We start from the raw sequence: 12,065 nt of genomic DNA, 5'->3' as shown, positions 1-12,065 counted from the left end.
TGAGATAAAACAGCTCTATGACTGGGTTCAGTATTTAAATTTATACAAAATAAACACTGTATACATGATTATTATATCTGTAAAAACTGCTGCTTTTGTATTTATTGTTAGCTATTATTAATATAACTGTTAATTGTATGGCATAATGGTTTGATATCACCATTTTCACACAGTCATTGAAATGATTCAAATAAATTCATAAATGGATGTTTGCAGTACTTTATACCTTTGAAAAATCTACCCTAGGTAATATACAAAGTTATTACACCAGACAATACAACAAATCAAAATCTGTTTCACAGAAAACATACAGAAATGGATCCATGATGATTGGTAATGAGAAATGTATAAAAATCAAACCACTGTACTTTATTAATGAATTAATAATAATAATATAAAAAAGTTTGTGTGTCATTATCAGATACAGAATACCCATATCCATAACCGTCATTATCCCAGATAATTTTATTTTGGACTTTACAAATCTCTGTTCTGGTGATAATATAAAGAATTGTGAGGTAAATTATGTCAATGAAGAAAAAAACCCAAAAACAGATTTTGTCTAAGCGTTCTACAAAAGACTTATTGCTATCTGTCACTTTCTTTTTATCATCAATGTTCTCCAAAAAGTTCACTATTTTCTGGAGTGAAGCCACCTCTGAAGCCAGATCACCAGACTTGGTTGTTGCAATCTCATCAGTCCCTGTTAATGCAGACCACATCTTTATTTTTCATGTTAATCTAATGGAGCTTCAATTTTTTTTGCTTGTTTGTTTGTTTGCTTCATTACTTGACCATAACATATACAGTAAGTTACACAACACACCAAGTCAGCCCTAAGCCATAAAGGGATAGTTTCCCCAGTCACAATCAGTGCTGGGTGTAATCTAATTACAAATTAATTAGTTAATTACTGCAATCTAATTATGTTTTAGTACTAAAAGTAATGTAATGCATTACTTGGACTCAAGATGGCGCCGAGTATGGCTGCTGCGTTGCGAGCTCTGACACAACATGGTAGTGTTTTGTTTGTTTTGTTTACAATTCTTATGTTTTTTTGTCTTGGATGTTGTCTGCCTTATTGACAGACAAACACTTTTGGACATTGGTTCAGCAATTACACACCGTAAACTGGACTTCAAATTCCTCAATGCCGACCCGCTGTTTACAAACACGCAAGCGGAGCCCTTTGTCTGGGCTGCACGGCCGCGGAAACGCAGGAGGAAAAGGGGAAACAGAGCCGGCGTTCTCATCAGAGTAAGACGCCGTGCAAATCGACCCCCGATACCCACTATTCTACTGGCAAATGTTCAGTCTCTGGATAACAAGCTCTGCGAGCTGAAAGCGCGGATCTCTTTCCAACGAGAGACGAGGGACTGCTGCATTATCTGCCTTACGGAAACTTGGATGTCTGCGGAGATTCCAGACTCAGCCATCGAACCCGTGGGGTTCTCCATGCACCGAGCGGACAGAGCGAAAGACCTCTCAGGTAAAAGCAGAGGTGGTGGTGTATGTTTTATGATCAACAAATCCTGGTGTGATCAGAGGAACGTACATTCTATCAAGTCTTTCTGTTCTCCTGATCTGGAATTTCTCATGCTTCTGTGTCGACCATTCTGGCTACCGAGGGAATTCACAGCGATCATTATCACTGCTGTGTACATCCCGCCACAAGCCGACACAGACCGGGCACTCAAGGAACTGTATGGGAGTATAAGTGAGCAGGAAACCGCACACCCTGAGGCCGCGTTCATAGCTCCAATGCCATCATTAAGTTTGCCGATGACACGACGGTGGTAGGTCTGATCACTGACAATGATGAAACAGCCTACAGAGAGAAGGTGCACACTCTGACACACTGGTGTCAGGAGCACAACCTCTCCCTCAATGTCAGTAAGACAAAGGAGCTTGTGGTGGACTTCAGAAGAAAAGACAGAGAACACAGTCCCATCACCATCAATGGAGCACCGGTGGAGAGAGTCAGCAGCTTCAAGTTCCTGGGTGTCCACATCACTGAGGAACTAACATGGTCCATCTGCACTGAAGTCATTGTGAAGAAGGCTCATCAGCGCCTCTTCTTCCTGAGACGGCTGAGGAAGTTTGGAATGAACCGCCACATCCTCACACGGTTCTACACCTGCACTGTTGAGAGCATCCTGACTGGCTGCATCTCCACCTGGTACGACAATAGCACCACCCACAACCGCAAAGCACTGCAAAGGGTGGTGCAAACTGCCAGACACATCATCGGAGGTGAGCTTCCCTCCCTCCAGGACATATATACCAGGCGGTGTGTGAAAAAAGCTCGGAGGATCATCAGAGACTCCAGCCTCCCGAGCCATGGGCTGTTCTCACTGCTATCATCAGGCAGACGGTATCGCAGCATCAGGACCTGCACCAGCTGACTCCATGATAGCTTTTTCCCCCAAGCAATCAGACTTCTGAACTCTTGATCTCCCACGATCAAAATACATCAGCACTGCACTTTATTACTCATACTCTTATATCTCACACCGGATTGTCGTAAATTATATTATTATTATTATATTCTCTCTTCACAACTTACTATCAACCGACAGCCTGAATGTCAATACAGTACAATACAACCTACAGTACATTCTATATATACTTTTTTTTTTATGAATAATGTGTATCTATATTGTGTGTATTGTATACTGTACAGTGTATGTTATTATTTGTATATTGTGTTGTGTGTAATTATGTGTATATTAGACTTTAAATTGTGTTGTGTTAATCTGATGTTTATTGTAAATTGGTATATGTCTCATCACTGTCACGACTGCTATGTTGCTCGGAACTGCACCCAAGAATTTCACACACCATTGCACTTGTGTATATGGTTGTGTGACAATAAAAGTGATTTGATTTGATTTTTTTTTACATAAAAAATCCTTGTAATCAGATTACATTTAATGACTTTGAAGTAAGTTAATAACTTTTAATTACTTGGGTTACACATATTTCTAAAATATATTGTATATGTAGCACACATTTAAAACAAAAATTATGTTAATATGTACATCTGTTTGCGTTCTGTGACAGCTGAAGGGCACGCAACCCCTCCCAAATTAAAGAACAAGGAGGATATTTAGACATTCTTTTGTATTTGTTGAGTGGAAAAACAAAAACTATTCTATGGAAAGTGTTTTAGAAAGGTTAAGTAATTTGTAATGTGTAATTTGAATTACTTTTTTATTAAGTAATCAGTAAAGTCAGTAATCTGATTACAACTGAGTAAGTTAATAGTAATTTGTAGTAAATTACCAAAGTAACTTAACTTACCAAAACTGATCACCATTCACTTTCATTGTATGGAAGAAAGATGCAATGGAAGTGAATGGTAACTGAGGCGGCAAACACCTCCTTTTGTGACCACAGATGAAAGAAAGCGATGACAAATTAGATTTTTAGTTAAACTATCTCTTTAAGCGAATAAACCCTTGTGTTTGAAGTGTTCTCTTACCTTCTACCTGATCCATTCCGCAATGCTGTTTTTTGGTGCTCTTCGAGCACCTACAAAACATGACACTGTCTTCTAAAGCCAGGCGTGTTAGCACTATGGAAGTCACCATGCTCAAGACCAAAGAGACCAGACAGAAGCAGAAGTGATAATCTTTGGAGCAAAAAACAGAGTTACATGTCATTTACAGTTGAAGTCAGAAGTTTACATACACCTTAGCCAAATAAATGTCAACTCAGTTATTCCACAAGTCCTGACATTTAATCGTAGAAAACTTTGCCTGTCTTAGGTCAGTTAGGATCACTACTTTATTTTAAGAATGTGAAATATCAGAATAATAGTAGAGAGAATGATTTATTTCAGCTTTTATTTCTTTCATCACATTCCCAGTGGGTATGTAATTTTACACACACGTTGCTAGTATTTGGTAGCATCGCCTTTAAATTGTTTAACTTAAGTCAAATGTTTTGGGTAGCCTTCCACGAGCTTCTCACAATAAGTTGTTGGAATTTTGGCCCATTCCTCCAGACAGAACTGGTGTAACTGAGTCAGGTTTGTAGGCCTCCTTGCTCGCACATGCTTTTTCAGTTCTGCCCACAAATTTCTATCGGATTGAGGTCAGGGCTTTGTGATGGCCACTCCAGTATCTTGACTTTGTTGTCCTTAAGCCATTTTGCCACAACTTTGGAGGTATGCTTGGGGTCATTGTCCATTTGGAAGACCCATTTGCGACAAGCTTTAACTTCCTGGCTGATGTCTTGAGATTTTGCTTCAATATATCCACATAATTTTCCTTCCTCATGATGCTATCTATTTTGTGAAGTGCACCAGTCCCTCCTGCAGCAAAGCACCCCCACAACATGATGCTGTCACCCCCATGCTTGGGATGGTGTTCTTCAGCTTTCAAGCCTCACCCTTTTTCCTCCAAACATAACGATGGTCATTATGGCTAAACAGTTCAATTTTTGTTTCATTAGACCAGTGGACATTTCTCCAAAAAGTAAGATCTTTATCCCCATGTGCACTTACAAACTGTAGTCTGGCTTTTTTATGGCGGTTTTTGAGCAGTGGTTTCTTCCTTGCCGAGCAGCCTTTCAGGCTATTTCGATATATGACTCGTTTTACTGTGGCTAGAGATACTTGTCTACCTGTTTCCTCCAGCATCTTCACAAGGTCCTTTGCTGTTGTTCTGGGATTGATTTGCACTTTTCGTACCAAACTACGTTCATCCTTCCTGAGCAGTATGATGGCTGAGTGGTCACATGGTGTTTAAACTTGCGTACTATTGTTTGTACAGATGAATGTGGTACCTTCAGGCATTTGTTAATCACTTCTAAGAATGAACAAGACTTGTGGAGTTTTAGAATATTTTTTCTGAGGTCTTGGCTGATTTCTTTTGATTTTCCCATGTCGTCACGCAAAGAGGCACTGAGTTTGAAGGTGGGCCTTAAAATACATCCACAGGTACACCTCGTATCAGAAGCTAATTGGCTAATTGTCTAAAGGCTTGACATCATTTTCTGGAATTTTCCAAGCTGCTTAAAGGCACAGTTAACTTAGTGTATGTAAACTTTGGACCCACTGGAATTGTGATATAGTCAGTTAAAAGTGAAACAACTGTTGGAAAAATTACTTGTGTCATGCACAAAGTAGATGTCCTAAATGACTTGCCAAAACTGTTTGCTAATATTAAATCAGTGGAGTGGTTAAAAAATGAGTTTTATTGAAATGTATGTAAACTTCTGACTTCAACTGTATATATTTCACCAGATTAAGTTCAACTGTACTTGTGCTGTGGATTATTGTAGAGGAATAATGAATTTTATTTATTAGGGCTTTCGATTTAATGCGCTGATTTAGTGCAATCAGTTGAATAAAAAATTATGCAAAAAATAAAAATAAAAAAAATAAATAAACAAATAGCACAATTAATCATGCCTCCTGACCCATATTTCAATTACGTAATAAAAGTATATTCCCACCATCGTAGCAATTCAAGCTTGAGGTACATGTAACTGTGTTTTTATGAGCTGCATCAGCAGGGGGCAGTCAGCGCGCATCAACAAACCTCACAAATAGAGCATACGCTGAATGAGAGCCGCTTACACGGGATGCGTTCTTGACAGCTGGACAAAGTACAACAGAATGCAGGGATCTCGAGATAGGATTTTCAAAGTTACAACTACTTTTAACTTGACACTGCATACTAAATTGCATAGTTTATGAAAAAAATAAATAAATGAGAAACACTACAAAAGCGTCCATCTGAAGCGTATAGACCGGTAATAAAAAAAATTGCACAGACAGAATGCAAGAATGTGTTCTGTGAGAACAGAACAGATTGATGAACTCAATAAAAAATGGATTGCTGTCAAATGTAGTCTTATGTTTAATGATATGGGAATAAAAACAAGCAATATATTCACTTCTAGACACTTTTTGTATTGTCTAATCAATACTTAATCAATGTTAACTGAAGCCCAGGGTGACCCTGACAAAAATGCAGGTCTGTTGTTTCACTTACGAAGGAGAGGGCTGCAACTTCCACCACTGGGCAGATGGTCATTGAGGATTAGGAGGAACATGGTTAAGCTCAGGACCAATGTGACCTTCAGGTTGTTGCGTTCTCCTCTATAAACAGGCAGAGCAAAGCTCACCAAGTCGGCCAGCATTATCAGTACACTGGGAAGGATCAGGGTCACAACAGCGCTGAAAGGATTAATGGATAACTGGACCTGTGTACAGATCACAGGAGAAAGAATAAATGTTCATTAAGTCCTTGCATTAACACATTTTGCATAGGAAGCAACAACCTTTATCAGTAGGTTGACATATGATCAGTCATTTGTTCATTAGTGGTGCACTCAGTAACGTTTTGTCTATTTTGTGCTGGCAGTCTTCTTTGACCTATACTGACATCTAGTGGTGTGGACATGATTAATTTATTATTTGTGTGAAAAACAATGAAATTTAAGGCATTATTCACTGATAATCTTCCCCTCCAGTGAGCTTTTAACTTGAGAATAGCTGCAGCTGGATCAGTCAGACTGGTTTTGTGAACGAGATAGGCTTGCATAGTCTTTTGATCCTAAAAAAAAGTACCACGGTACAATATCGTAATTTAGCAAATTACCGTACCTGACCCAAATGTGTCGAAATGACATTTTTTTTTTTAGTACAGTTCGGCTGTTCATCTCACTCTCGCTTTTGACGAGATTCTTAGGGCCCTATGAAATCAGTTTTATTATTTCATCAAATTCTGTTTCCCGTTTTATTTCCGCTGAAGTCCAGGTTTTAAAATGTAATAAAATGTTAGCATAAAAAAAAACAAAAAAAAAAACAAGAAAAAAAAAAACAACAACTGTCTAATCAAATGAATTTATAGAATTTTAATCAAATGATGTAACGATGCTGGCAACAGGCAGACAAAGAGACAATGACGAAGTGTAGACCCCAGGTGCAGTTTATTCCAAACGTGAAATCCCAAACATAAATAAAACATGAACTAGACTCGACTATGACATAAACTTGACTTGGCTTGGCTTGACCTGACTTGACAAAACAACAAAGTTACATTCACAGTACCTAACCAGGGACAATGGAAAACATGAGGGCTAAAATACTAGACATGGGAGAACAGGTAAACAAGACAACCAATCACAAGACTAAACTATAAACAAGATAAGACTAAATGAACTGAAACCAATGAAAAGACAAGACTAATAACAAAGTAATCAAACAATGAACCAATGAAAACAAGACACATGAACAGGGGAAACACATGACAAGATCACATGAGGGAACAGGAAATCACATGACATGACAGGAACAGGAACTAAACTTGAAAATAAAAGACATGAAAACAAGAACCAACAGAATAAACATGACAAATGAGAACAGAACAATTACTTTTCAACATGCCATTGCATTATTTTTATCAAATGTAGTGCTATACTGATCTTCATAGCACAATCCAAAACACAACATTGGAATTTATTTATATTTATTTTGTTAGTCAAATACAGTGCTGCACAGTGGTTCATCACAGTTTTAATGAAAGCAGTAATGAAACTCTTGCTTGTGAGATAATGTATAAATATAATGTAATTATTGTTGATTTATTATTATTATTATTATTATTATTATTATTATCATCATCATTACTACTACTACTACATTGAATACTACATTTTACTATACAAAAGTAATACATTTATGTCCCATTTTATTTTTAATGTCAGGCATCTAGTTAAATGTAGCTTTTATTTTTTTTTGTGTGTGTTTTTTCACTTTGCTTTTCTCACTTCCGGAAAAGCCGTTCGCTAGATGGGCTTATGTGCTTATTAAACTACTAAAGGCTATGATTTAATGATATAAATATATAGTCTGCATGAGCTATGTGCAAATAAAGTGGTCTGGTCTTTGTTGTAAATACACACAGAGCACATGTGATGTTAATGACGCAGTTGTGGCTTCTCACATTCACTGTTGAAACACGCTGCTCAGCAAGACCGTATAGGCTATTTGTTTAATTAAACCTCAGCCGTTTGTAGTTTAATCATCACACAAGAACATATCACTATTTTAATTGGATTGTGCATTTATACATATATTTTATCCTCAATATGTCAAATTCAGTGCAGGCCTGGTTCCAGATCAAAATCGCAGAGGGTGCTTCTGAAAATAGTGGGGGTGCTCTGTATAAAGTGGAGATGTATTGTAATTACACAGTTTTCTTTAAATATGAAATCATGTTTAAATGCTACTAAATCAACAAAGAAAATATTTTTAAATGTACAACCATTTATTGCTTAGTTCTTTCTGTGCATGTTAGGGAAGGGCAATACCACTCATTTTCTTTTCAATCCAGTACCAATAATTTCAAGTCCAATGTCTTCGATAGCGATACCAATACCGGTAATTCAATTAAATAGATTTGTTATAAAATGGATCATTTAAAATATTATTTTTAGTTATAATACAAGTCATTATTATTATTTTATGTTACATTTGTGAGCCTAAACAGAAAATTATTTAACTTCTGTTGTGTTTACCCTTACAAACATTAACCATGGTTTCACTGCAGTAACTACAGTTTAACTGTGGGATGTAGTTAAACCATAGTAACCACACAATTAACCATGGTTACTACAATATTACTTTAGGTATGTTGTTATTTAATTTTACAAAAATTAGTACACTCATTCTAATGCATGATGCACAATTTGTGTCTACAGTGTATAAAGTGTATACAGTACGTGACTGATGGGACTATTCTGCAATTGCCTGAAGTTTTGCTCTACAAGTAACACTTCTCTATCAGGTGTTAGAAAAACAGAATAAAGGCGGAGTATAATTATTAAATGTTTATTTTACCATCTATACTTCAATGCAATGGTAATTTATTATTCAATTTAACAGGGGTCGGTTTTAATAGTACCATAAAATACTCATGGAAATTATAGATTCTAAAAGCTCCTTTTAATATTTTGATGCAAATCTAATCCTTTTACTTGTTTTAAATTTCAAAACATTACCTAGCCATTTACACACTCAGTGGGTCATGATGTGGGTCTCGTCAATGCTTTGTTCGTAAATGGTTTGGCATCCCATTTAGCACACAACTGAATAAAACGGGCTGCATGACTATGATAAATGATTGCTGCCAGAGTAAGATTTGCATACAGGTGTGAGGGACTTCAACATTTTACAAATTACACAAATAAAAAAACATTCCTCTCTCACTTGATTTTGCTTGCTTGTCAGTGATTACTCCTCTGTGTGTGAATGATGCGAAGATCTATTTGTATTTTAATAAAGTTCATCACTGAAAAATTTGCTCTCAGACTTAGTAGCACTTAACTGCACACGGAGCCTCATGAATGGACATGGAGTGGCTGTATCACACATTTCCTTAAGCAGAATATTGCGCTACAAATTGCAAAGTTTTTTTCGAATAGGAGAGTGTGCGTGCACTCGCATACATGGTTGCCAGATTGCACAAATCAAGTATAACTTTAGGCAGAATATTTCCAATTTGTGCAAGTATAAATCTCTGATTGAGAGGGTTACATCTATTATCTGGCAACCCTGAGCATATTAAGCGCTTGTGGAGGCACTTTAGATAAAAAAAAACTTTCAGGATAAATTTTCCCTGGTCTGAAATTGAGGGTGCTCTAACATTCATTAAGCACCCCTGTAGAACCGGGCCTGATTCAGTGACATACCGCATTTAATATTTGATTCTGTTTTTGATTGTATTCCGTGATACTGTCTGTGTTTTCCGCATCGTGGAAATCATAAGGCCCTAGATTCTATCAATTTTATTCTTTTCATAGGGCACAAGGTCTGAGAAATAGTGCTAAGACCAGACATTTATTAGGAAAGTAAATAGGGTCCATTTCAATTTCATTTTCCCTTTTTAAAGTTTACAGCAGTGGTTCTCAAACTTTTCAGATAGAGGACCACCTTTGATCACTCTAATTCACTCTAGTTCCCTCTAATTTTTCCAGCACTGAGCAAATTGAGATCTCTTTAAGTGTAATCTTAAGGACTGTATTTTGTTCATCAATATTCCTGTAATTAAGATAAATTATGGTGCTTTTGATACAACGCTCAAATGCTTAAACATTCTTCCACTTTTGAAATATTGCTAAGTTCTCTATTCCTGGTGCAGAAAAGTGAGTACATGCATTTGTGACCTCAAAACAAGATTATTGTAATGCACTGCTGACTGGATGTCCTGCACCTGCAGTCTCTAGATGTAAGGTTCCGCAGGAGGTTGATTATCTAATCCGCTAATCAATCTACAATATACTAATATATATAATATATATTTAGCTGCTGATTACCTAACTCCAGCAACAGTCCTTCCCAAATTTGGCCCTGCCCCAAGCCGAAAACCATGACCAATTCCTTGGAGATCAAACTTATCTCTTCTGACAACGAATTCTCCAATTCCACAAACCTCAGTTGCCTCCTTTGGAGCCCGGGCCATCTTTTAAGTTTCAGCGTCCATCTTTTCAGTTTCAGCGTGCTCAGGCGACAAACTTTTCTCACATCAAACTTGGCTCTTATCTCTAGCTAAAATCTATGGGTGTGTCTCGAGTATGAACCTGTTGCAAACATCAGCTCGGTAGGGCTCTTTCCTTGGCACCACCCATAATTTGAAAGCAGTATGAGCTCTCTCATTTAGGCACAGCAGGAGCATCCATGTATTGGTCACAGGCTCTACCATGCTAAATTAAGTGTGGACTCCCCCATTTCAAATGCAGTGTGAGCTCTCCCTTTCGGATCGCATTGTGGGCTTTCCCGTTCAAATGCAGGATGAGACTCCTTTTGGATGCAGTGTGGGCTCTCCTGTTTGAATGCAGTGGAAGATTCCATGTTATTTACTCTGTGGGCTCTTGCGTTTGAATCGAAATGCAGGTTCTCCTGTTTGAATGCAGTATCAAGATTTAATCCTCCGATTGCAACAGGTCTGCTCGTCTATTCATAGCACTTTTGGAGTAGGCATGAGCTCCATGTTTAATGAATAATGTGGGCTCCTAACTTCGGGTGTCAAGTTGGCTCAGCCTTTTGGACAGCGTCTTGACCCCCTTTTGGGGGTCAGAGATCTCCCATCTCATTTGCGTTATTTGCAAGCTACCACATTATCATGCTTTATGGGCTTCATGTTGCGGGCACAGTGTTGGGGGTTCTCCAGCTATAGGGATGCTGAAACCATCCAGTCAAAATGCAGCTGATGCTGGAGCTGCTTCCTCAAGTCATTGCCAGTGCAATGGCTTACTATTGCCGGTGATGCCGTAGGTTTAAAAGCCTGTACTCTTGGGATTTGGAGCCATATTACCATTTTCAGCCATTAAGAAGTCCCACACATTGGAGCTTCATTTTAGCCTCATCATTAGCCCCTCCTTTGCGCACAGCAAGCCAAATACATGTACACCTTTTCCACTCAAAGAATATATCAGCAGGTGAATTTGTGCGATAGAATTCTTAAATAAATGTTCGGGAGGAGCTCCCTCATCTAATCGGCCAATCATATAAGCCGCTGAATGCCTCACTCTAGCGACAGTTCTTCCGACATCCTTCTGTCTCCTTATCTCCATCCTCACTCTTTTAAGAGACCCTATAAGGATTATACCTCAATCCATTAAGTTGTCCCATTGGGGGTAAATTGGAGCATAACTTGAGCCTCATCCTTGAGCCCCTCCTTTGCGGACAGAAAGTCAAATATGTTTACCCCTTTACCACTCAATGATTATATGGGCAAATTGAGAAGCTCAAGTTGGTTCAAAATGCAGCCAGTGGCATTCTAGACCATTTTAACTGAGAGGGCCAGGCTGGGACCGGGTGTGCTTGTAGGGGGGCAACTGCATTAAACCTTATATTTCCTCTGCACAAGTATAAAACAACATTTGCTATTTTAACTTTTGCTAACATATTGTTTTTTAAGACAACCAAAGATTTACAAGCCAAAATTGAGTAAAAATGATTATAAAAATTGATGAACAAAAAGGCTCATGACAAATCAACATTCTGGATTTGCCCACAAACTGTAAGCCATGTTGTCTTTAGAATGACA

At 38.0% G+C, this 12,065-nt stretch overlaps 1 protein-coding gene across 1 annotated transcript; it reads right to left on the bottom strand.

Moving 5' to 3' along the window:
* Positions 1-216: 216 nt before the first annotated feature.
* Positions 217-6,355, bottom strand: LOC127450414 (uncharacterized). The gene is made up of 3 exons (XM_051714522.1): positions 6,006-6,355; positions 3,485-3,634; positions 217-703 (listed from the first exon to the last, which is right to left on the bottom strand). Exons 1-3 carry the CDS (start codon positions 6,151-6,153, stop codon positions 381-383), a joined length of 621 nt encoding a protein of 206 aa, XP_051570482.1. The 5' UTR covers positions 6,154-6,355; the 3' UTR covers positions 217-380.
* Between the last annotated feature and the right edge of the window lie 5,710 nt (positions 6,356-12,065).

This window comes from Myxocyprinus asiaticus, chromosome 13 (genome assembly GCF_019703515.2).
Source record: "Myxocyprinus asiaticus isolate MX2 ecotype Aquarium Trade chromosome 13, UBuf_Myxa_2, whole genome shotgun sequence".
Taxonomy (NCBI): Eukaryota; Metazoa; Chordata; class Actinopteri; order Cypriniformes; family Catostomidae; genus Myxocyprinus; species Myxocyprinus asiaticus.
Note: the sequence above shows the minus strand (reverse complement) of the source record. Positions and strands in the feature narration are given on the sequence as shown.

Coding starts and splice junctions, on each gene's coding strand:
- LOC127450414 (XM_051714522.1), bottom strand. CDS start 6,153: ATGCTGGCCGACTTGGTGAGCTTTGCTCTGCCTGTTTATAGAGGAGAA. Junction 3,635..6,005: donor AAGTTGCAGCCCTCTCCTTC/GTAAGTGAAACA, acceptor TTTGCTCCAAAG/ATTATCACTTCTGCTTCTGT. Junction 704..3,484: donor CGGAATGGATCAGGTAGAAG/GTAAGAGAACAC, acceptor CTGCATTAACAG/GGACTGATGAGATTGCAACA.